Source organism: Mus caroli, unplaced genomic scaffold (genome assembly GCF_978045245.1).
Source record: "Mus caroli unplaced genomic scaffold, Mus_caroli_1 scaffold_19, whole genome shotgun sequence".
In the NCBI taxonomy this organism is placed as follows: domain Eukaryota; kingdom Metazoa; phylum Chordata; class Mammalia; order Rodentia; family Muridae; genus Mus; species Mus caroli.
In genome coordinates this window covers 87,492,274-87,519,579 of record NW_028227274.1, presented here as the reverse complement: position 1 = coordinate 87,519,579, position 27,306 = coordinate 87,492,274, and the positions used below count along the sequence as shown (strand labels likewise).

At 38.4% G+C, this 27,306-nt stretch overlaps 1 protein-coding gene across 1 annotated transcript in view; it reads left to right on the top strand.

Moving 5' to 3' along the window:
- The window catches only part of Dok6 (docking protein 6), a 456,129-nt gene that overhangs the window by 239,746 nt on the left and 189,077 nt on the right, over positions 1-27,306 (top strand). The window contains exon 4 of the mRNA XM_021150966.2: positions 25,820-25,939. Within this exon, the coding sequence (XP_021006625.1) occupies positions 25,820-25,939 (120 nt within the window). The remainder of the gene's footprint in view (positions 1-25,819; positions 25,940-27,306) is intronic.

The following is a 27,306-nucleotide window of genomic DNA, read 5'->3' as shown; positions in this document are numbered from 1 at the left end:
ACTAATTAGATCATTAAAATTCATATACCACATACACATTAGCCATTATAATCACACTGATCCCTAGTTGGGCCCAACCCTGCCCCTTTGTTCTGGAGTATATCTTACCTCTAAAAAATTCATAACCGAAAATGTTATATTTTGTAGGCAACTTTTAAAAACTGTCTTAAACTATCTATACAGTTCTTTTGAGATATGCCCACACAAGATCAGTGGTTGGTTCCTACTGCGGTGAACTCCAATATAGGGCTATTTCAGTGTATGTATGATTATTTCTCACTGAGAACATCCACAAACCTTATTTTTGAGCCTCTGCTTTGCAAGCAACTTTAGATTTCAATTTGCATGTAGACATGAGTTTTCTTCATCTGTTACAAGCTCTCAAAAGCTCCTCTTTATCTTTCAAATTGGCCTTATCTTATGTCATTGAAGAATAACACATATTCCAGAAAATTAATTGTGCACAATGTCTTTGTTCAGTTTCGTTTGTTTTAGTACACACACACACACACACACACACACATGCACACACACATATGCACACACACACAAGCACACACTCATACATACAAGCACACACTCACACAATCACTGTGTAAACCCATATAGTCAAACCCACAGACCTTAATTGCTCATAATAACTGCTAGTAACTGTTATTTTGTTTTCTGCATCTGCAACTATTTTTTTCAAATCAAGAATATTATGCAGTGAAAGCAACAGTATGTTATGGAGTTCAAAGAGCACAATTTCTGCATAATCAGCCATATTGTTTCATGTTTATATTCAGTCTTTTATATGTTTTAGTACTTAACCATGTAGAAGTATCAGAATCTGTTATCATCTTATCTTGCTACAAATGCTTGATTTTCCTGACATAAACTAAAGAACTGTTCTGGGCCTATTTGCTAAGTTATAAATTTAAAGAATATCTATGTGTTTTGTTGATTGTAAACAAATCTAGACATCTTTTATCTCTTTTTTCATTTTTATTGATTATTTTATTTATTTACATTTCAAATGTTACTCCCCCTTGTCAGTTTTCCCTTCACAAACCTTCTATCTACTCCCCCTGTCTCTATGAGGGTGCTCTCCCACCTGCCCACCCACTCCTGCCCTAGCATTTCCCTACCCTGGGATGCTCCACAGGACCAAAGGGCTCCCCTACCAATGATGACAGATAAGGCCATCCTCTGCTACATATACAACTGTAGCCATGTTTTCCCCCATGTGTGTTCATTGGTTGGTGGTTTAGTCCCTGGAAGGTTTATTGTTTTGGGGGAGGCGGGAGGGGAATCTGGTTGGTTGGTATTGCTGTTCTTCTTATGGGGTTGCAAACCCCTTCAGCTCCTTTAGTCTTTTCCCTAAGTTCTTTGAGGTCCCCACACTCAGTCCAATGGTTGACTATATACAACCACATCTGTACTGGTCAAGCTCTGATAGGACCTCTCAGAAGACAGATTTATCAGGCTCCTGTCTCTGCTATAGCTCATGTTCCTGTTTTTTGTTAATTCTGTTTTATTTACAATGCATGTTACCTTAACCACTTTGGTTTTTCATTGTGAGATATTTGCATTCTGTCCTTTTTGTGTGTGTATGTCTTAGTAGGTAATTACTTTTATAGGTACACTTAGAATATATATCTACATACATCAAACACTCACAATCAACCAATTTATTCCTGTTGATTTTTACTACTTCTTTAGAAAATTCACAAAGACAATGAGTCTTTATGTTTGTTTGTTTTTCCCTTGCATCATGATTTCAATTACAAATTTCTTCCATGGTTTTGGTTATTATTTCTAGGAATTTCTAATACAAATAGTTTTAATATATATGTATATATTCATATGCATATATAATGCAGAAATAAATATAGTATTATGGTCTTACTCTGCTGTCCATTTAACATTTAATTTCTATAAATGTCTCTGTGTGTTGCCTTCATGTATGTCTATTCATGTGTAAATGTTTTGTGCACATGTATATGCATGCATGTGCTAGTCTAAGGTTGGTGCATGAAATCGTCCTCTATCACCCTTCTACCTTAATGAGGCAGAGAACTCTAAGTCAAATGAAGAACTCCTCCAAAGAAACCTTATATCTGCCTGCCAGGTCTGTGATTACAAGTGTGCCATCTGTCCACCTTGTATTTTTCATGTGTTCTGATTATTTGAACTCTGGCCCTGATTATTTTAATGAAATATATTTATTGATATGTTTTTATTCTTTTTGCAAAACTTATTCATTTTATAGTGGTGTATAGGTTATGTTTTGTAACTTATTAATTTTGAAATAAAGTACTCACTAAGAGTCCATAGGCCAGGGATTAAAGGCATGACAGGCTTATTTGGTTTAATTTTGAAGCATTTTTTCCATGTGTCTACTTGTTGGGGCTGCTGATTCTCATACTCCTTTGCTATACAGATGAATTATTTTTAGCATTTTCTTTTTGCTCTGAGCCTCTAAAATATGTTTTCCTCCATCTCAGAGTTTTCACAGAAATGCCCTCTGGCATACCATAACCTTACAAGACTCTTCCTGATGATTTCTTGGGAGTTCAAGAATATCTCTGTCCATTGCGGCTCAAACATATTATCTTTCTTTTTGTCTAAGTATGGGGCTTATTTTTGCCAGAAGTAAACTGAGTGACCATACTATAGTCTTTCATTTCCCCACACAGTCACTTCTGCCTGTCATCTATCTATCTATCTATCTATCTATCTATCTATCTATCTATCTATCTATAATCTATCTTCTATTGGCTTTTTTTACTTTCCATAACTAAGTGGACTTAATATTGTTTATTGTTTCCTAATTATATTTAGAAGATTATGGATAATTTTTGTCTTCTCTGATGAGAGGCGTTATGACAGAAGATATGTGGAGAAATATTTTTCACACCACAGTGTTAAGAGACTACATAAGGACATGAAAATCTAAAACAAGCCCTAAATATTACCATGGTAAAGAAAATACCTATGACTTTAAAGAAGATCAGGCTTTAAAGAAAAGAATGAGTGCATAATGTGCCACACTTTTTCATTGAAGTCTTCATTCACATTCTGAATGAGCACACCATATTGCCCATGTTTCCCAGAAATTGTTACAAAGAATGCAGAAAGGGGAAGAATGAAATGCATCAGAGTATTTTCAGATTGTCGAAATGCGTGTTACTGCTTATTTAAAGTCTTTGACGAATGGACATCTCAGAAATTAGCTTCCAGCCATCTTGTATGAAACAGACAGGAAAAATGCTGAGACTGCCACTTAGATGAGTGGCAAGCACAGTTCTTCCCTTACTTCTTTCTCACCGTGGAGATCACTAGGCTGTGTCTAATAGGACCTTCCTCCTGAAAGCACAACTTTGAGCACTGTACTGATTCATAGCCTATCAATCAAATACATGCTTGGTTTTAAAATGAAGCTTAATATGTACTTTTTTTTCATTTTTTAGTGTAAGATTACTTCTAAAAAAAATTAGCTCTGATTTTCCATACCTAAAAAACAAAACCAGGGTTTAATTTATAAAATCACAAAGATTTCAGTTTCAGATAGCTATTTTATTTAGGATATTTTTACTCTCCTACTATTAAGAATGACTTTTTAACAGAAAATGTAAAACAATCATAATATATAGCTTATTAGCATGCCAGAATTTTGACTTGCAGTTAGAGAATATGAAGGTATTAAAAAATGTGTAGCAAAGTTCACCATAAGCCCCTATTCAGAACCTTTTTATTTTGACTATTTGACTCTTATGCTAAATGCCAATACTCATATTATTTATTCATTAATGGAGTTTGTAAAAAAAAAAATTACAGCCATGCTGTCTCCAGTAGCAGTAAAATTTATGCAGTTGGGAATAGTAGTATTGTGCCTATACAGAAGGTTAAATCCCTGGAAATTTTCAAATGTGTATAGTGTTTTGAAAACCAAAAATTAAGAGAAAAGGCATGGGATGATTTTTTTCCTAAATATGAGATGTGTTTTTCTATGACTAAGCTTAAAATCCCACTGAAGAGGATAGTGCTGGAGCATAGCATACAGATGGGTGATTCTTGAACCCTAAGAAATTCCCATTGTAAGGGATTTTTCTCAGCTTTTGTTAGTATCAGCATACTTTGTGTTAAAAGACTAAAACATCTCCAAAACACATGTAACCCCTAAAATGAGAATGATTTTAATAGTTGTTCAACACCTATCACTGATAAAATCCTGGTACATAGAAGGGTATAGAAGGGGAGTAAGACGGAAAATAATGTAATTATAATCTCAAAAAATTTATAAAGGTAATCAAGGGAGGAAGGAAGGAAGGAAGGAAGGAAGGAAGGAAGGAAGGAAGGAAGGAAGGAAGAGAACAAAGGGGGATATCAAAGTTTTATACACAAAACTATGACACATATTTAGAAAAAGTACTGAAAATAATTACAACAGAAATCGGGAAGTCAATAACAATAGATTTATATAAACTCTGTAATGATAGCTATCTGAGAGAATCTGAATTTATGAAGATTATTAAAATGTCAAGTTTTCGCTGGGCAGTGGTGGTGCATGCCTTTAATCCCAGCACTTGGGAGGCAGAGGCAGGCGGATTTCTGAGTTTGAGGCCAGCCTGGTCTACAAAGTGAGTTCCAGGACAGCCAGGGCTATACAGAGAAACCCTGTCTCGAAAAAAAAAAAACAAAAATAAATAAATAAATAAATAAATAAATAAATAAATAAATAAAGTTTTCTTATACTTAACTTTGTGAGCAAAGTAAATGCCCCTAATTTAAAATTTATAAAAATAGTAAAAGAAAATTTGATCATGAGCCTAGATCTCTCTAATCTTTCTTTTGTAGAGCCACTGATATGAGGGTAAACCAATATTCTCACAAACCCTCCAGAAACTATTTTCTGCTGATTTCATTCATGAGAATAGGTATATAAAATTAGTAGTCGCTGCTTTGTTACTGCTTTAAAGTCCATACATGAGAGTTGGCATGTCTTAATAATTTGTGAAAACACTAGAATTTCTGTAAATCAGTTCCAATTCTTACCTTTATTCAAATGACTGGTTGATTTTATTTAGGATTTAGGAGAATACACAAAATTACTCCTTTCCTGTATATAGCATTCTGTATGAAGGTCAATCTCTCAGTTAGAATGGGAAGAGCATTAAGGTTAACTCCTTCTCCTTGCATGGACAGTTGGGTCTCTTCACTAGAGCACTGGACTCTGTTTCAAGGTTTGAGAAACCCAGCCATAAACCACATAACATGTGATGGTTAATCTTGTCTACTTATTGGGATTTAGAATAAACTGTAGGTATGCTTATGAAGGTGTTTTCAAAAAGACTTTACAGAAGAGTGAATGCACACCCTGTGGTACTGTGAATAACAAATGCTATGTAAGTCTCAGGCATTTGTAATTTGATTCCCAGTTGGTGGCTATTTGGGAAAGATTAGCAAGTGTGACCTTGTTGAAGGTGGTATATTATGGGAACAGACTTAGAACCTTCAACAGCCTCACTCTATCCTTTGTGTTCTCCCTACCTCCTGCATATGGTTAAAGATGTGAGCACTCAGCTGCTGTTCCAGCACTACACCTGCCCATCTCTCTCTGAAATATCCTCACCATGGTGATAATGTACTCCTATCTCTCTAGAACTATGTGCCCCAAAACATGCCTTGGCCATGGTCTTTTATCACATCAATAGAAAAGTAACCAATACGCACCGTATATGTGGGACACACCATATAGTGGTCTGGTGTCTTGGACTAATTAAGAAGAAAGCAAACCAATCAACAACATTCATCTTTTCTGTTATTGGCTATAGAACCAATGAAGTGAGCAGTCTCCTGATGTCCAATCTTATTAACCATAGCAGACTATCTTCAAACACCAATCACAAAAAGGCCTTCTTTTCTTAAATTGCTTTTGTCCAGATTTTGTCACAACAGGGAGAACAGTAACTTATACATGGGAAGAATCACATGAGACCTGGGACTTAGGAAAGAAGCAACAATGTAGTAAATGATAAGATACCTCTTAAGAAACATGGAGAGGCTTCTCCTACCTTTTAAGTCTCTTAATTAAACCATATCAAGTTTTCATGCACAGTGGGGTCACCCTTCAGCAAACATAGAACTTAAGCTGTGAAGGAAAAAATAAGACCTTGAGATTTTTTTCTTAAAGTTGTACCTGCAGTCAAAAACACTATATGGAAGACTGAGGATAGATCTCATATTGAAGGTCACCACAATAACAACAACAAAAATGAATAGTAATAAGACAAAAAGTGAAAAATCAAGTAAACACTAAGCTCGTGGTTGTTGCATGCATGTTGTAAGGACCAAGAATAAAATAAACCAGTGAACAATAGTGAAAAGTTCAGAACAGACTCATGATTCTTTAATAAGAGTTCTCAGAGTACATCATGAAAAGCCATTGCTTTCTCTTCAATATTAATCCATAATTTTATGTCTAAAATCCTCATAAATTTGTGATCTCTCATTCTAATATGGTAGGTAAGAAACAAAAAACATTTTTGACAAGTGGGTCTCAAATGAAAAGCAAGTTTTTGTCACTGAAAGGTCTCTGAGTCACTGCTATTTTTGGTGCTCCAAAAGGTCACTTGACTCCTCTTCAGATACTGTAAGGTTTTATGACTTCTATAGTATTTCCTTTGTAATTACTTCTGTCCCTTTTTCAGTCTTATGATTCTGAAATTTATCCTACGATCTGCGTGTTGAACTACCATGACAAAGAGTCTAATAATTTATCTCCTATTTTTAACATCTTGAACTAATCCATACAATATTGATATTCTCAAATTTGTCTTCCAACTGGTTCATGATCCTTTTTCTAATGCCTGATGTTGCATTTTTTTAACTAAATGATGATGCTAACTAATGGATTCTTCTTATCCAGACATTATCCATTGAAATACTAAAATATTTTTACCATATGTAGAAAACTTACAGTATTAACACAGAATGTTTTCTAACAATACACACAAAAATAATGAAATAAAACAAAAGTCAGTACTGTACTATGTGTAAAACACTGTACACAGAATATTGTTTTATGTAAGGGATTGTCTCCATGGAAATTGGAAGTGGTCATTTTTCTAGTATACATTTCACTAAAAGCATGCACAATATCCCCATCTCCTTTCATTCCAGGCTCTTATTCTGATTCACCTACCATTTTAAAACTAACATCTTCTTGCATTATAAAAAAAAATCTTCATAACCCATGTGTAATTCACTTGTGTTTTCCAAATTGTATATATCTTCTTAAGGTTATGAAAATGATCAGGTTTTACATGTTTTCTTCGCTTCTTCCAACAGTTGATGATAAATTCACATATTATAGGCAAGCATTCTACCCCAAGCTATATCACCAATATTTTTGTACTTTTTATGAAACGTGTCCTCATTTCCCCCTATGCACATATATATTGTAATTCTTCTCACCTTTACAATCAAATCCCTCCCATCCTCTTGGCCCCTCACATACTCTAGTCTCTTTTCTAAACCATCTTCTCAGAGAACAGACAATCAAGGTATCTTATTAAAATATTTAAGTTGTTTTATTATTCAGTCAGCATTTACGACAAAAAAAAAGAAAAGAGAAAACTAATTTGTTAGCTTGAAATAGAAATTGATTTGTTAACACAAAACACAAAGGAGCAGTGGCCTTCAATGACAAACAGTGCCCTTGTGAATCCTTCAGCTGACCTTGATTGTTAGCTCTTCTTAGGACTATAATGACTTTGATAAGAACTGATCTCCTAGGTTTGTCCTTACTCATATTGAGCCAACTGAAAGTGCTTTTTTCTCTTACAACTGAGCACCATCCTTTGAGTAATGCTGCTTTCAAGCCAATCTATAAAACAGAAAGTTGTTGTTTGCCTAAAACAGACCTAGAATTATCAAATAACTTATTTGATGAAATACAGAACAAATTTCAGAAAATTTACAGACTTTCAAAAATTCTTGATTTAAAAAAAACAAGCATTTCTTATGAATTTGAAATGTTGGTATATGGACTTTAAAGAAATATATGATAATATATTTTCATTTCTCTAGAGGTTGTGAGACCTGGAATAATGTAGCAGGTAAATGAGTTAAACTAAAGAGTACAAGAGTAGTGTGTATAATCACAAGGACAAGACAAGCTCTGGCATATGGCAGATAAATCCATGCACATGGCAGACAAGCCCTCACATATGGTGGCCAAGCCAAATGTGGTAAAAAAGTGTTTTTCTATGGAGACATATGAACAAATAACAATATTCTTTTGTAGTGAAAGATCTGAAGTAAGCTCAATCCTATCCACTGTAGCTTGGAGGGATATGAAAGGACATTTTATGAACAATTCTGTGTTTTTTAATAAAGTGAGGTTTTCTTGGAGTTTTCTCACAAACATTCAGAATTCTCCTCACATGGATAATACATAGCGAGGGAAACTTTTCTGGTACCAAAAGAGGGAAGATTAACACTTGAACAACAAAAACAAAAAAGAAACAAAAACAAAAACAAAAAAATAGTTATATTTAAAATAAATATAAGAAGTTAGTAAACATCATATTAGAATGGCATAGTATATCATGAAAAAGAATATAAGCAAATAAACTAGAAAAACTTTAGTATATCTTAAAACACCATTAAAATAGAAAAATTAAAAATTAAAATGTTAAGCTTTAACATTATCTGTTATATGATAAACCTGAAGAAATCATCATAAAGATAGCATAGACTAGACAGAAACTTATTCTAAAATATAAGAGAGTATTATGCAAAATCATGATATGTAAGATAGTATGTGGATACTAGCCCAAAAGCTCCAAATAACCAGGATACAATTTATAGACCACATGAAGCTCAATAAGAAGGAAGACCAAAGTGTGGGTGCTTTGGTCCTTCTTAGAAGAACAAAATACTCACAGGAGAAAATATGGAGATAAAGTGTAAAGCAGAGACTAAGGGAAAGGTCACTGAGAGACTGTCCCACCTGGGGATTCATCCCATATAGTTACTAAACCCAAACACTATTGTGAATGCCATGAAGTGCATGCTGAAAGGAGCCTGATATGACTGCCTCCTGAGAGGCTCTGCAAGAGCCTGACAAATACAGAGGTGGTTGCTCACAGGCAACCATTGGACTGAGTGTGGGGTCCCTAATAGAGGAGTTAGAGAAGGACTGAAGGAGTTGAAGGGGTTTGCAACCACATAAGAAAAACAACAATATAAATCAACCAGATCCCCCAGAATTCCCAGGGACTAAATCATCACCAAAGGAGTACAGATGGTTCTAGCTGCATATGTAGCAGAGGACGGCCTTGTCAGGCATCAGTGGGAAGAGACATCCTTGGTCCTATGAAGGCTCGAAAGATGCCCTAGTGTAGGGGAATCAAGGGCAGGGAGGTGGGAGTGGATGGGTGGGTGTTTGAACACCTTTATAGAAGCAGCGGGATGTGATAGGGTGTTTCTGGGAGGGAGGGAAACTGGGAAAGGGTATAAATAAAGAAAATATCCAAGAAATGTAAATAGAGGTCAGGACCCCCAAACCTACTGTAACAAGTACCATATATTCCACTGTAAATCAAAATATATGAATTATAATGATAAGGCATAAAAAAACCAATTAAGCATGAAAGTACAAACTGGAATGTGGAGAACAACATCCTAACAAAATACCAAGGCTTTATTTCTTATTCTCTCACCTTGGCTATCATATTGAGGTAGAGACTGCCCCTTATAACTAGTCCTGAAAGGAGAAATCCTGAAAGAGACTTGTAGAAATCCTAAAATTATCCTTGGGTTCCTACCTTGTAAGGTTTCCAGGTAGGAGTTTCATCTTATGGAACAGAATATAAATCCAATCAGAAAGTGGTTGATTACCCCCATGATGTTTATGCCATTATTGTACCATGTATTATGTATCATGTGCAATGAGCATGTATTGCCAGAATGATCATTACTGTAGTTCACAGAGTTAACATTATGGTCAATTTTGTAGTTCACAGAGTTAACAGCAGGGTAAGACGGTGATTAAATTTCTCTTCTGACACCTCCTGACATCAGTGAACTCAGTCTAGAAAGCTTCTCAACAGACATCCTCAGATATTGTCTCCTAAGTGATTCTAGATCCTGTCCAGGTGATGAATCATTTTTTCACTATTGCTTCTATGAAGGTGTTTCCCCACTCACCCATCCACTCCTGCCTCCCTGCCCTGGCATTCAACTACACTGGGGCATCAAACCTTCACAGGACCAAGGGCCTCTCCTTCCATTGATGTCTGACAAGGCCATTCTCTGTTACATATGCAGCTGTAGCCATGGATCCTCCATGTATACTCTTTGGTTGGTGGTTTAGTCCCTGGGAGTTCTGGGGGATCTGGCTAGATGATATTATTATTCTTCCTATGAGGTTGCAAACCCCTTCAGCTCCTTCAGTTCTTTCTCTAACTCCTCCATTGGGGACCAGTTACACAGTCCAATGGTTGGCTTTGAGTATCCACCTCAGTATTTGGCAGGCTCTGGCAGACCCTCTCAGGAGACAGCTATATCAGGCTCCTGTCAGCAAGCATTGGTATACACTTAAGTAGTAACTTATGTTGGCTCTCTGTTGACCTTTCTCAGAATTTCACTGGTATGTCTAAATAGAACATACAACTTTGACCACTAGTTTATCACATGCCGAATCAAATACAATTCATATATTATTCTAATGATGGAACAAATATCTCTAATAAAGCCAAAAGAAAAATATAAATAATAAAATTTGGTAGAGAAAGACATTTGATATTTTTCTCTTTCCTATGCAAAGATCTTTCTTATCTAGAAAATCCAGCAGTGTGTAGGCAAATATTATAAGGCCCACATCAATCTCAACATTGACCTCAAAACATTCCTCAAGAGACCTGTATTCATATATTATTTACATTTGGTTCTAGAAGTTGTGTCCAATATGCATGAAATATTTGATAATCATGTCTACTCATGTGTGCCTCATATACGTACCATTGTGTATGTTTATGTGCTATAGTATGCTTTCTTTTTTTTTTTTTTTTTTTTTTTTTTTTTTCAAATACACAAGAGGCAGAACTTTATTGATTATTGGGCATAATGAATTATAAAGAGGGATGAATTGGACTTCAGAAATGAAAACAAGAAATATCCATTAAAAATTGTAAAGCTAGTAAGAAAATAATACAATCCCATGAGTCAACAGAGGAGACTCCTAAAGGAAACAAACTTCTTCCTTGAGTACAATGCACAAACAAGGTAACTGTGTCCCTGGCTTGGGAGATAACTCAGTGGGTGAAAAGTACATGTTGTGTGAGCAGAACCGAGTTCAAATCCCTAGCACAAAAGGCTGGACACATAGTGTGAGTATCTATGATCACAGCACCCCCATGAGGAGATGGGAAATGGATACAAGAGACTCCCTGGACATTAAAGGGATGGCTGTATTGGTGTGTGTAATACAAAAACAAGGAAGGCAGCTGACAGGAGATCAAAGGCTAGGAGACTGAAGCCCAAGGTTGTTCTCTGACCTCCACATATACCAGTGGTATGTATGTGCTTACATTAACACACACTTACACAAAGTTACCATGTCCTGGTCAAAGACACTATTTATCTAAGATGAAACACCAAACTCACATTAATCAGTAATGCTCTACAGACTTCTGTGAGCCACATTCTGAGAGCAGAGCAGAGGCACTTTGCCATTCATAATTAAGTATGCATCTGACACCTTTCCTGGCAATGTTTCCATCCTGTGGCATCACACTCTTGTCTTACTGCATTATCAATCCACATTGGAGTGTTCTACCCTCTGTTGAGTGACGATCTGACACCTGTGTGCGCTCCACTACTGCACTGCAAATGCACTTTCAGATGATAATTTCTCACTGGGTGTGTATCAGCTAACATTACAGTGCCTGCAGATGCTTTTGGGAGTCCTACAACATAAGTCAGTCACCCTGAAAATTTGGTATCTGTCTTAGTCAGGGTTTCTATTCCTGCACAAACATCATGACCAAGAAGCAAGTTGGGGAGGAAAGGATTTATTCAGCTTACACTTCCACATTGCTGTTCATCACCAAAGGAAGTCAGGACTGGAACTCAAGCAGGTCAGGAAGCAGGAGCTGACGCAGAGGCCATGGAGGGATGTTTCTTACTGACTTGCTTCCCCTGGCTTGCTCAGCTTGCTTTCTTATAGAACCCAAGACTACCAGCCCAGAGATGGCACCACCCATAAAGTGCCCTCCCTACCTTGATCACTAATTGAGAAAATGCCTTACAGCTGGATTTCATGGAGGCATTTCCTCAACTGAAACTCTGTGATAACTCTAGCTTGTGTCAAGTTGACACATAAACCAGCCAGGACAGTATCTTTCTGTGTTATACTGAAATAACTTTGCTTATTTGAAGAAGAAAATGCCCTAAGTCTCTGTGTTTTTAATTAATGAGTTCTGTGGCCTTCTTATGAAGTGTGAGGGTTGACTGGCTAGCAGCGATGTAATAACTCCTGGAGCTCGAGTTACAGACAGTTGCCAGCTGCCCAGTGTGGTTCTCTACAAGCGCAGCTGGTGCTCTCAAACAGGGAGCTCTTTCTCCACCCCTCCAAACTAGTCCTCTACAAGAGCTGCCAATGCTCTCAAACACCGAGTGAGCTCTTTCTCCAGCTCTTACACATGTTTGCCTTACATCATTATTCTGTTGGATTCTTTCAGACTTAGTTTCAACCTTCAGACTCTTCCAAACCAGAATTTCAACTGTTGAAATTACTAAAAAAAATAAAATAAAAAATAAAAAATCCTGAGCTCTGTTTGACTAAGATAAATCAAATCTACTTTAGAAGGAAAAGATTTTCATATAGTAAGTTTCAAAAATGACAGACTTACCTGCCAAAGCCCTGAGCCAGATCAGCATTTAGACATTTTGACAAATCCTAGAGCTTATCTTCCTTGTTATTATCTTAGAAGATTATAATCTTTCATCCCATCCAGAAATTCAATCTATCAGATTCCCTTTAAACAATAACTGTTCTTAGTACAATTAGAAAATATATAACATATCCACTTTTTATATTTGATATTTTGCAGTTTCTGCAAATTCTGGCCCCTTGTTATGAATTTCTGGAGACAGGAGGGAGATGGGTTGCTAATGGGGATGGTCAGAGGTGCTTCCTCACAGGGCTCTCTTTCCAATAATAACATGCAACTATATAGCTTTTTTTAGTAAGTGATATTTTTTGTTGTTGTTATTTTTGAGACAGGGACTCAGGTAACCAGAGCTCACTATGTAGCCGAGAATGGCCATGAACTTCTGTTTACAAATATTTATTTAATTTTTTGTGTATAGGTATATGTTGGTGAAATATGTTTGCAGTGTCCACAGAAGCCAGAAGAGGAGGTCAGGCTTCCTGGACCTGCAGTTACAGGCAGTTAATTAATATAAAATTAATTAATTTTATATGTATGGCTGTTTTGCCTGCATATGTATATATGCAGAAGGGGGTGTTAGATCCCCTGGAACCAGAGTTATGAGCCACCATGTGGGTGCCGAGAACAACACCCAGGTCCTTCAGAAGAGCAGTCTGTGCTTTTGACCACTGAGCCATCTCTCCAGCCCCTACCTAGTTTTTTTTTTTTTTTTTTTTTTTTTTTTTCTTTTTTTTTTTTTATTTTTTTATTTTTTTTTTTTTAATATTTTTATTACATATTTTCCTCAATTACATTTCCAATGCTATCCCAAAAGTCCCCCATAGCGCCCCCCACTTCCCTACCCACCCATTCCCATTCTTTTGGCCCTGGCATTCCCCTATATTGGGGCATATAAAGTTTGCAAGTCCAATGGGCCTCTCTTTCCATTGATGGCCGACTAGGCCATCTTTCGATACATATGCAGCTAGAGACAAGAGCTCCGGGGTTCTGGTTAGTACATCATGTTGTTCCAACAATAGGGTTGCAGATCCCTTTAGCTCCTTGGGTACTTTCTCTAGCTTCTCCATTGGGAGCCCTGTGATACATCCAATAGCTGACTGTGAACATCCACTCCTGTGTTTGCTAGGCCCCGGCATCGTCTCACAAGAGACAGCTATATTTGGGTCCTTTCAGCAAAATCTTGCTAGTGTATGCAATGGTGTCAGCGTTTAGAAGCTGATTATGGGATGGATCCCTGGATACGGCAGTCTCTAAATGGTCCATCCTTTCATCACAGCTACGAACTTTGTCTCTGTAACTCCTTCCCTGGGTGTTTTGTTCCCAATTCTAAGAAGGTGCACAGTGTCCACACTTTGGTCTTCATTCTTCTTGAGTTTCATGCGTTTATCAAATTGTATCTTATATCTTGGGTATCCTAAGTTTTGGGCTAATATCCACTTATCAGTGAATACATATTGTGTGAGTTCTTTTGTGATTGTGTTACTTCACTCAAGATGATGCCCTCCAGGTCCATCCATTTGGCTAGGAATTTCATAAATTCATTCTTTTTAATAGCTGAGTAGTACTCCATTGTGTAAATGTACCATAATTTCTGTATCCATTCCTCTGTTGAGGGACATCTGGGTTCTTTCCAGCTTCTGGCTATTATAAATAGGGCTGCTATGAACATAGTGGAGCATGTGTCCTTTTTACCGGTTGGGACATCTTCTGGATATATGCCCAGGAGAGGTATTGCTGGATCCTCCGGTAGTACTATGTCCAATTTTCTGAGGAACCGCCAGACTGATTTCCAGAGTGGTTGTACAAGCTTGCAATCCCACCAACAATGGAGGAGTGTTCCTCTTTCTCCACATCCTCGCCAGCATCTGCTGTCACCTGAATTTTTGATCTTAGCCATTCTGACTGGTGTGAGGTGGAATCTCAGGGTTGTTTTGATTTGCATTTCCCTGATGATTAAGGATGTTGAACATTTTTTCAGGTGTTTCTCTGCCATTCGGTATTCCTCAGGTGAGAATTCTTTGTTCAGTTCTGAGCCCCATTTTTTAATGGGGTTATTTGACTTTCTGGAGTCCACCTTCTTGAGTTCTTTATATATATTGGATATTAGTCCCTTATCTGATTTAGGATAGGTGAAGATCCTTTCCCAATCTGTTGGTGGTTTTTTTGTCTTATTGATGGTGTCTTTAGCCTTGCAGAAGCTTTGTAGTTTCATGAGGTCCCACTTGTCAATTCTCGATCTTACAGCACAAGCCATTACTGTTCTATTCAGGAATTTTTCCCCTGTGCCCATATCTTCAAGGCTTTTCCCCACTTTCTCCTCTATAAGTTTCAGTGTCTCTGGTTTTATGTGAAGTTCCTTGATCCACTTAGACTTGACCTTAGTACAAGGAGATAGGAATGGATCGATTCGCATTCTTCTACATGTTAACAACCAGTTGTGCCAGCACCATTTGTTGAAAATGCTGTCTTTCTTCCACTGGATGTTTTTAGCTCCCTTGTCGAAGATCAAGTGACCGTAGGTGTGTGGGTTCATTTCTGGGTCTTCAATTCTATTCCATTGGTCTATTTGTCTGTCACTATACCAGTACCATGCAGTTTTTATCACAATTGCTCTGTAGTAGAGCTTTAGGTCCGGCATGGTGATTCCACCAGAGGTTCTTTTATCCTTGAGAAGAGTTTTTGCTATCCTAGGTTTTTTGTTATTCCAGATGAATTTGCAGATTGCACTTTCTAATTCGTTGAAGAATTGAGTTGGAATTTTGATGGGGATTGCATTGAATCTGTAGATTGCTTTTGGCAAGATAGCCATTTTTACAATGTTGATCCTGCCAATCCATGAGCATGGGAGATCTTTCCATCTTCTGAGATCTTCTATAATTTCTTTCTTCAGAGACTTGAAGTTTTTATTATACAGATCTTTCACTTCCTTAGTTAGAGTCACGCCAAGATATTTTATATTATTTGTGACTATTGAGAAGGGTGTTGTTTCCCTAATTTCTTTCTCAGCCTGTTTATTCTTTGTGTAGAGAAAGGCCATTGATTTGTTTGAGTTAATTTTATATCCAGCTACTTCACCGAAGCTGTTTATCAGGCTTAGGAGTTCTCTGGTGGAATTTTTAGGGTCACTTATATATACTATCATATCATCTGCAAAGAGTGATATTTTGACTTCATCTTTTCCAATTTGTATCCCTTTGATCTCCTTTTGTTGTCGAATTGCTCTGGCTAGGACTTCAAGTACAATGTTGAATAGGTATGGAGAAAGTGGACAGCCTTGTCTAGTCCCTGATTTTAGAGGGATTGCTTCAAGCTTCTGACCATTTACTTTGATGTTGGCTACTGGTTTGCTGTAGATTGCTTTTATCATGTTTAGGTATGGGCCTTGAATTCCTGATCTTTCCAAGACTTTTATCATGAATGGGTGTTGGATCTTGTCAAATGCTTTTTCCGCATCTAACGAGATGACCATGTGGTTTTTGTCTTTGAGTTTGTTTATATACTGGATTACGTTGATGGATTTCCGTATATTGAACCATCCCTGCATCCCTGGGATGAAACCTACTTGGTCAGGATGGATGATTGTTTTGATGTGTTCTTGGATTCGGTTAGCAAGAATTTTATTGAGGATTTTTGCATCAATATTCATAAGGGATATTGGTCTGAAGTTTTCTATCTTTGTTGGGTCTTTTTGTGGTTTAGGTATCAGAGTAATTGTGGCTTCATAGAATGAGTTGGGTAGAGTACCTTCTGTTTCTATTTTGTGGAATAGTTTGTGAAGAACTGGGATTAGATCTTCTTTGAAGGTCTGATAGAACTCTGCACTAAACCCATCTGGTCCTGGGCTTTTTTTGGTTGGGAGACTATTAATGACTGCTTCTATTTCTTTGGGGGATATAGGGCTGTTTAGATCATTAACCTGATCTTGATTCAACTTTGGTACCTGGTATCTGTCTAGGAACTTCTCCATTTCATCCAGGTTCTCCAGTTTTGTTGAGTATAGCCTTTGGTAGAAGGATCTGATGGTGTTTTGGATGTCTTCAGGATCTGTTGTTATGTCTCCTTTTTCATTTCTGATTTTGTTAATTAGGATGCTTTCCCTGTGCCCTCTAGTGAGTCTGGCTAAGGGTTTATCTATCTTGTTGATTTTCTCAAAGAACCAGCTCCTTGATTGGTTGATTCTTTGAATAGTTTTTCTTGTTTCCACTTGGTTGATTTCACCCCTGAGTTTGATTATTTCCTGCCGTCTACTCCTCTTGGGTGAATTTGCTTCCTTTTGTTCTAGTGCTTTTAGGTGTGTTGTCAAGCTGCTAATGTGTGCTCTTTCTAGTTTCCTTTTGGAGGCACTCAGAGCTATGAGTTTTCCTCTTAGAAATGCTTTCATTGCGTCCCATAAGTTTGGGTATGTTGTGGCTTCATTTTCATTGAACTCTAAAAAGTCCTTAATTTCTTTCTTTATTCCTTCCTTGACCAAGGTATCATTGAGAAGAGTGTTGTTCAGTTTCCACGTGAAGGTTGGCTTTCTATTATTTATTTTGTTATTGAAGATCAGCCTTAGTCCATGGTGATCTGATAGGATGCATGGGACAATTTCAATATTTTTGTATCTGTTGAGTCCTGTTTTGTGCCCAATTACGTGGTCAATTTTGGAGAAGGTACCATGAGGTGCTGAGAAGAAGGTGTATCCTTTTGTTTTAGGGTAAAATGTTCTGTAGATATCTGCCAGATCCATTTGATCCATAACTTCTGTTAGTTTCACTGTGTCCCTGTTTAGTTTCTGTTTCCATGATCTGTCCAGTGGTGAAAGTGGTGTGTTGAAGTCTCCCACTATTATTGTATGAGGTGCAATGTGTGCTTTGAGATTTACTAAAGTTTCTTTAATGAATGAGGCTGCCTTTGTATTTGGAGCATAGATATTCAGGATTGATAGTTCCTCTTGGAGGATTTTACCTTTAATGAGTATGAAGTGCCCCTCCCTGTCTTTTTTGATGACTTTGGGTTGGAAGTCAATCTTATCTGATATTAGAATGGCTACTCCAGCTTGTTTCTTCAGACCATTTGCTTGGAAAATTGTTTTCCAGCCTTTCATTCTGAGGTAGTGTCTATCTTTTTCTCTGAGATGAGTTTCTTGTAAGCAGCAAAATGTTGGGTCTTGTTTGTGTAGCCAGTTTGTTAGTCTATGTCTTTTTATCGGGGAGTTGAGTCCATTGATATTAAGAGATATTAAGGAAAAGTAATTGTTGTTTCCTGTTATTTTTGTTGTTAAAGTTGGCATTCTGTTCTTGTGGCTGTCTTCTTTTAGGTTTGTTGAGGGATTACCTTCTTGTTGTTTCTAGGGCGTGGTTCCTGTCCTTGTATTGGTTTTTTTCTGTTATTATCCTTTGAAGGGCTGGATTCGTGGAGAGATAATGTGTGAATTTGGTTTTGTCGTGGAATACTTTGGTTTCTCCATCTATGTTAATTGAGAGTTTGGCTGGGTATAGTAGCCTGGGCTGGAATTTGTGTTCTTTTAGTGTCTGTATAACATCTGTCCAGGATCTTCTGGCTTTCATAGTCTCTGGTGAAAAATCTGGTGTAATTCTGATAGGCTTGCCTTTATATGTTACTTGGCCTTTTTCTCTTGCTGCTTTTAGTATTCTATCTTTATTTAGTGCATTTGTTGTTCTGATTATTATGTGTCGGGAGGTATTTCTTTTCTGGTCCAGCCTATTTGGAGTTCTGTAGGCTTCTTGTATGTTCATGGGCATCTCTTTCTTTAGATTTGGGAAGTTTTCTTCTATAATTTTGTTGAAGATGTTTGCTGGTCCTTTGAGTTGAAAATCTTCATTCTCATCCACTCCTATTATCCGTAGGTTTGGTCTTCTCATTGTGTCCTGTATTTCCTGGATGTTTTGAGTTAGGATCTTTTTGCATTTTCCATTTTCCTTGATTGTTGTGCCCATGTTCTCTATGGAATCTTCTGCACCTGAGATTCTCTCTTCCATCTCTTGTATTCTGTTGCTGATGCTTGCATCTATGGTTCCAGATTTCTTTCCTAGGGTTTCTATCTCCAGTGTTGCCTCATTTTGGGTTTTCTTTATTGTGTCTACTTCCCTTTTTAGGTCTAGTATGGTTTTGTTCATTTCCATCATCTGATTGGATGTGTTTTCCTGTTTCTCTTTAAGGACTTCTACCAGTTTGGTTGTGTTTTCCTGTTTTTCTTTAAGGACTTGTAACTCTTTAGCCATGTTCTCCTGTAGTTCTTTAAAGTCCTTCTTGATGTCCTCTACCATCATCATGAGATATGCTTTTAAATCCAGGTCTAGTTTTTCAGGTGTGTTGGGGTGCCCTGGACTGGGTGAAGTGGGAGTGCTGGGTCCTGATGATGGTGAGTGGTCTTGGTTTCTGTTAGTAAGATTCTTACCTTTACCTCTCGCCATCTGGTAATCTCTGGAGTTGTTATAGTTGTCTCTGTTCAGAGGTTGTTCTTCTGGGGATTCTGAGTATCCTCTGTCAGCAGACCTGTACAGACTAAGTTCGGCGGAGTCCCGGAGCCAAGATGGCGCTCCCTGCAGGGCAGGTCACTGTTCTCCGGCTGGGAGGGTGTCGGATGTCTGCGGCCCCAAAAGGGTGCTGCCTCAGCGGTTCTGTGGCTCCCGCCTGTCCCAGAAGCTGTCTGCCTCTGTGGTCCTCACTCTGTCCTGTGCAGACTAAGTTCGGCGGAGTCCCGGAGCCAAGATGGCACTCTCTGCAGGGCAGGTCTCTGTCCTCCGGCTGGGAGGGTGCCGGAAGTCTGCGGCCCCAAAAGGGTGCTGCCTCAGCGGCTCTGTGGCTCCTGCCTGTCCCAGAAGCTGTCTGCCCCCGTGGTCCCCACTCTGACCTGTAGAGACTAAGCTTGGCGGAGTCCCGGAGCCAAGATGGCGCTCCCTGCAGGGCAGGTCACTGTCCTCCGACTGGGAGGGTGCCGGATGTCTGCGGCCCCAAAAGGGTGCTGCCTCAGTGGCTCTGTGGCTCCCGCCTGTCCCAGAAGCTGTCTGCCTCTGTGGTCCTCACTCTAACCTGTAGACTAAGTTCGGGGAGTCCCGGAGCCAAGATGGCGCTCTCTGCAGGGCAGGTCTCTGTCCTCCGGCTGGGAGGGTGCCGGAAGTCTGCGGCCCCAAAAGGGTGCTGCCTCAGCGGCTCTGTGGCTCCTGCCTGTCCCAGAAGCCGTCTGCCCCCGTGGTCCCAACTCTGACCTGTAGAGACTAAGCTCGGCGGAGTCCCGGAGCCAAGATGGCGCTCTCTGCAGGGCAGGTCACTGTCCTCCGACTGGGAGGGTGCCGGATGTCTGCGGCCCCAAAAGGGTGCTGCCTCAGCGGCTCTGTGGCTCCTGCCTGTCCCAGAAGCTGTCTGCCCCCGTGGTCCCCACTCTGACCTGTAGAGACTAAGCTTGGCAGAGTCCCGGAGCCAAGATGGCGCTCCCTGCAGGGCAGGTCACTGTCCTCCGACTGGGAGGGTGCCGGATGTCTGCGGCCCCAAAAGGGTGCTGCCTCAGTGGCTCTGTGGCTCCCGCCTGTCCCAGAAGCTGTCTGCCTCTGTGGTCCTCACTCTAACCTGTAGACTAAGTTCGGGGAGTCCCGGAGCCAAGATGGCGCTCTCTGCAGGGCAGGTCTCTGTCCTCCGGCTGGGAGGGTGCCGGAAGTCTGCGGCCCCAAAAGGGTGCTGCCTCAGCGGCTCTGTGGCTCCTGCCTGTCCCAGAAGCCGTCTGCCCCCGTGGTCCCCACTCTGACCTGTAGAGACTAAGCTCGGCGGAGTCCCGGAGCCAAGATGGCGCTCTCTGCAGGGCAGGTCACTGTCCTCCGACTGGGAGGGTGCCGGATGTCTGCGGCCCCAAAAGGGTGCTGCCTCAGCGGCTCTGTGGCTCCTGCCTGTCCCAGAAGCTGTCTGCCCCCGTGGTCCCCACTCTGACCTGTAGAGACTAAGCTTGGCAGAGTCCCGGAGCCAAGATGGCGCTCCCTGCAGGGCAGGTCACTGTCCTCCGACTGGGAGGGTGCCGGATGTCTGCGGCCCCAAAAGGGTGCTGCCTCAGCGGCTCTGTGGCTCCCGCCTGTCCCAGAAGCTGTCTGCCTCTGTGGTCCTCACTCTAACCTGTAGACTAAGTTCGGGGAGTCCCGGAGCCAAGATGGCGCTCTCTGCAGGGCAGGTCTGTGTCCTCCGGCTGGGCTATAGTATGCTTTCAATACACTAAATCAAGTGAATTTCATAGAAACCTATATATTTAACTTTTATTGTTGGGAAAGGCAGAAAATATGTCAGTGGCATAGGCAATATGACATCCTAATTGGATCTAGGGATCTGAACAAAGGGTGTATTTAAGCCAAATTTTAAAGAAAAAATAAGGGTGTTAGTTTCATGGAAAATATCACAAAAGGAGAAAATAAAGGTGCCCCAACTTTTTCGCCCCATCTCTGAGCATATCAGGTTTTTAAATCTGACACTGAAGTAAAATGATATTTTGAATGTGCTAAACAGAGATGCAGCCACTTGTCTTTTGCTGAAGTAGTATTTATGAATTAAGTATGCATGTTTTTTGCCAGAATGGGACATTAGCCAAAATGTCTACTGCTTTCTATATTTTACATAAAAATGAGAGAAAGCTCTATATTTGCTAAATTGCAGAGAAATATTTTCTTCAGTTTACAGCAAAGCACATATTTAATACTTCAATAAATATGAAGACAACCTTAATCACCTGATCATAGACAACTCTGAAAAAGATGATAGAATTAAAATTGTGGGATGTGAAGAATACAACAAGAGTACTTTACCTGTTTTCTCCTGAGACTGTCCTACAAGCTAAATACAACGAGGGATGGTCATAATGATTTAGGATTGCCACATAAAATTACTCTTGTCTGGGTCATATGCTAAAATAGCATATGACCACTACCATGCTTTTAAATTCTGCAGTGAGAGTTTTATGTTATAGAGATAGTTCTATAAATTTGATGGAATTCTTATTTTAAAGTATATCACATTTAACTTTAATGTGATCATCTTAAGCTCAGATATAATGAAAGCAGTAAAGCTTGAATGTATTCATTTACTCAAAAGTCCTTTATTAGGACATTCCATTTAAAGACATTTTTCTTTACTAAAAGGGATGCAGTCTCAATGGCTTAGATATCAGTATAGAGGAAGCTAAATAAATAGATGCCCAGATATGAATAAACATATTTGTCTACCTTTTTTGTTTTGCCCATCACATCCCTGCACAAAGGGGAAAACTTTCTCACATCATTCACTCTTCTCCTTTGTCTTGCTATTCCCATACACTGTTCAATTTTCCTTTTGAAAATCAGAAAATTTCTTATCTTGATCTATCATGAAATATTTAAATTTCTAGTGTAGAGTTCAGAGTTGGTCCAATCTCAAGCTAATGGGTTAAAGGTACTTAATGAAAAAACACTCCTTTCATGCAGAGAAAAATAGGGAAAACTTTGTGAAATAGTTAATGCCTCTTCATACACAAAGGAATTTATTTATTGGCACATTCTGTGTAGACTAAGAAGTTTGGCATGTAAAACAAATGACAAATGGTCTATACAATTCCATTTGTAATAAAAGTCAGCTTCATTAAAAAAGAGAAATATGTATACAGAGAGGAGAGAGAGAGACTGAGAGACAGAGAGATAGAGAAATAAAGTATAGCCTAGTTTTAAAGTACATTTCTAACTCATACAAGGTCATGGTTTCTTATGAAGCATAGAAGTCACAGAAAAATTCTAATTAAATAAAATAACAAATTAAACTAATATACATAAAATATTTCAACACACAAACTTACATAAGCACAAATTTAAAAACATAGCTTCATTATTCATAATGCTGGCTAGAAGAAGGGGCATTACTTTGGTCCGTTTTGCAACCACAAAAGATGCCCATGTTCTAGGAAATAACCTCCCATTCATGTATATATAGGAACTACTTTAAACTGAGTGGATTACACTCATTTGAAGACTTGAATGTAGGAAGGGCACTTGCTGGAAAGAGGAGGGAGTTTTAGGTTGAGTAGTATAATTTGCATTTCACATCACAACTCTAAACCCATTTGAATGGGTTACCAGAGCCCCAAACCAGAAGCTCAATTTTGAGGAAAAAGAAATACTAATATGTCATATACTGCAACTGACTCCTAGAAAGCATAGGAAAACAGCAATGGGAAAGACAGGAAAGGAATTTAAGTCTTAGTATGATCTTATAGGAAGACAGAACAATAATCTATCTCTATTTGAGGGAAATTGGTATAAACTTTGGATTAAATAGGGAAGAACTGAAGCAGGGCCATACATAAGTACTGGCTTGGTCTGACTGTGACATGTTACTTTGTTTTGTTTGTTTGTTTGTTTGTTTCTGTAAGGGGGGGTATAAGAATCATTTAAAGGAACAACCCATTTTTTCATCCTGAAATGATTACTATTGCGTAGTATAGCAGTCTCTGTTCAAATTATAGATATTTGTTTGCATTATGGGACCATTATAGGATAGCTGTTTTCATTATTGGGCAGTTGTTCCCGTTGTTGGGACAGTTATTCCTATTATGTGGTAGGTGATCTTACTTTAAAAAAAAAGCAGTTTCATAAAGAATTGATCTGCTTACAAGCTTCCTTGCTTCTGGAATTCAAGGTAACAGCAAGTTTCAGGTAATGGCTCAAAGATCATCAGCACATTACAGCGGTCATAAAAAGGACATTAAAAATGTCCATACAATTTTTTAGAGTTACTATTATTTTGTTGTCTTTGGCCTTGAAGAAAGGAGATTACCAGTTTCTCGTGAATATTCTTTAAATGACTAACATACCCACATTCAGAGATCAACAGGAATCTAACTCTAATAAGACACATGCAAAATAAAGTCATAAACACTGAAGTGTCACAACAGTACCAGAGGTAGATATATCGCCTTTCATTATTAGAATATCAGGGCCATTGTTTTTCATTATGGGGTAACATAGAGGATCTTTCTGCTTTCTGTTCCTAGTGAATATTGTGGTTAACATAAAGCTCAACAGAAGCATCAAATCTGTCTTTATGTCACCTTGATAAAGCCTATTTTTGATGTTAGGACTGTGTAACCAAACTCAGGAGGCAAGTATCACATGACTTTTCTGGAGTTGGCCACTGAAAAAAGTTAATATTTAAATTTCTGCAGTCAAGAAAACCTGCCACAGATAACTTTTTATGAGGAGTTTAAAATGTCAAGGCAAAGGTTGAAGTGTCATCCACAAAGAGCAAGAGATTTGATGGAAATCTACATTACATAGTTCCAGTACAGATTTATGCTGCATTGAAAAGTCAGAAACTTCTCTGGGCATGCACCAATGCAAAAGTTTTGGTCCATTTTTTTCTATTGTAATATTTGAGACTGCTTCCAAATATTATGTTTAATGTTTTTTCCAAAAATGTGCAAAGTAGCTTAGCTACTTGATTCCTATACAGTCATCACCCTGAACCCTCTTCTATAATGACCTCATATTAGAACTCTAGTAGCTCATGCAAATGAAAGCCCAAGGATTTTGGATATGTGGGATAAACTAGTATTTCTACCAATGAATAAAGAGTGTCTTGTGAACACAAAGAAGTCATGAACTAATACAAACAAGAATAATGTTATACTCAGTAGTTAAGTGATTGGAAAGATACTTTGTAGGTATGTAATAGTCACTTTTATTATTATTCTGACAGAAAACCTGACTGAAATGGAAGAGTGACTTATTTTTGCTTATGATTCAGAAGATATCTATCAATCTATCACAGTTTTAAGGTCATGGTATCAATCTTGGCCTTCAGTGGTGAGAATGCTGAGTAGATGTTTGTAATAAGATGCTAACTAAACAGTAGAGGCCTCTGGCTGAGTGAAAGCAAGACCATTTAAATTCCCAAGCCCTGTCTCCAATCTACCTCCTCTAACAGGATCACATATTCTAAAGCAGTGGCTCTCAACCTCCCTGATACTTTGACCCCTTAGTACAATTTCTTGTGTTATGATCCCTAATCATAAAATTATTTTTTGTTACTTGATAACTGTAATTTTGCGACTGTTATAAATCATAGTATAAATATTTGATATGAAGATAGTCTTAGTTGACTCTGTGACAAGGTGACTTAATCCCAAAAGGTTGCATAACCTCCCCGAAGTTCTACCACTTAGAAACTAAGTGTTCAAACATATGAGCCCATAGAACATATTTTACATAGAAATTATGAAAAGATCATGACACCTTCCCACTCTTTTTTAGTAAAGGAATACAAATACACATAAAAATCAGTCTCATTCTATGGCAGATTCATGTTCCATTGAGTTTGGTATTTGATCTTCATGCCACACATTTCAGAAACAGAATCAGGCAAACAATCATATGCTTCATATAGGTTTTTTTCCCAATCATTTACAACTATGCTTCCATATATTTAAATTACTATTTTAAGAATTTTATGTTAAAAAAAACTCATTGTAAAATAGTTCAGAATAAGTAGCACTATGGTTAATACTTAAAACTACCTGGAATGTATTGTGAAATGTTACTTAGAGGCCAGAGAGATGGCTCACTCAATGGTTAAGAGTATATGCTGCTTTTGCAGAAGACTTTAGTTCAGTTCTTAGCATGCACATTAGGCACCCTACAACTGGCTATGACTCCAGCACCAGGGAATTTGATGTCTTCTTCTAGTTTCTTTCAGGGCACACACACACACACACACACACAAAATGAAAGCAAAATAATGAAAAACAACTGTGAGAAATGTTCGTGCTTCAATATAGCTCTTTGTCCAGTCCTTACCAGCTTCATGGAGCAAAGTTCAAGAAGCATTCACCTAGTATATTTCCCCTATCCTAACAGTGTGCTCATTTGCAGAGCTGGAGGCTGAGGAGTGGTGCAAGCACCTTTGCATGGAATGCCTGGGGACAAGGCTGAATGACATCAGCCTAGGGGAGCCTGACCTACTGGCAGCTGGGGTGCAGCGGGAACAGAATGGTGAGTAACTACCTACTCTTCTATTATGTCAGGTGGGCTGACAGTAGAGAAGAAAATTCATCTTTTGGGGAGTTTATTTTCTTTAAGGGTGTGGTCTCTGGTTATGATGAAGTCCTGTGAAAGCCACACAACCAAGAGTATAAGAGCAGAACAAACTAAAAAATAATAGACAGAAAAATAAACGAGGTCACAAAGTTTGGTGTTTATGGAAGCAAGATGAACCTGGGAAGTGTTGGAGGAGGGGAATAAATATAATTAAAATGCAATATATGGAATTTTCTAAGAATTAATAAAAATTGGATAAAGAAAGCTTAGGAGCACATTATTAAGAAATTTTTAGTGATGAGGTAGTAGCTATATAAAGTTCCAAGGTTCAAACCAGGCCCCTGGTTTCTTATTAGTGATAAAGCCACATGTTTAAAAACTTATGGAGTTATTATGTTTTGTACATATGGCTTTTAAATGAATACATTCTTTTATCTTCTTTGATGTTTGATATAGATTACAGTTTATATTAACACATTTGGCTTATCTGGATATTAAATTCATAGATTATTTTGCTAGTGTATCAATTGGTATGAAGCTGGTTTTTGTGTTTACCTAATACAATATTGTTTAAATTCATAGTATCTGCTATCTCATGATAACTAGAGTTTCATAATCTTGATCAGTATTGTTTTTTTTTTTCTTCTAGCACTTCTTTATTTAGTTGAGACAGAATCTCTCACTAAACATGGAGCAACTCATGGATCCTTCTGTCGCAGCCTTTTCTGAGCTGGGGTTATAGTCACTGTCTTAGTCAGGGTTTCTTTTTTTTTTTTTTTTTATTTCTGTTTTTGTATTTTTTTTTTGATAATAGTCTTTTTTTTATTACATATTTTTCTCAATTACATTTCCAATGCTATCCCAAAAGTCCCCCATACCGCCCCCCACTTCCCTACCCTCCCATTCCCATTCTTTTTGCCCTGGCATTCCCCTATATTGGGGCATATAAAGTTTGCAAGTCCAATGGGCCTCTCTTTCCAGTGATGGCCAACTAGGCCATCTTTCCATACATATGCAGCTAGAGACAAGAGCTCCGGGGTACTGGTTAGTTCATCTTGTTGTTCCAACTATAGGGTTGCAGATCCCTTTAGCTCCTTGGGTACTTTCTCTAGCTTCTCCATTGGGAGCCCTGTGATACATCCAATAGCTGACTGTGAGCATCCACTCCTGTGTTTGTTAGGCCCCTGCATAGTCTCACAAGAGACAGCTATCTTTGGGTCCTTTCAGCAAAATCTTGCTAGTGTATGCAATGGTGTCAGCGTTTAGAAGCTGATTATGGGATGGATCCCTGGATACGGCAGTCTCTAGATGGTCCATCCTTT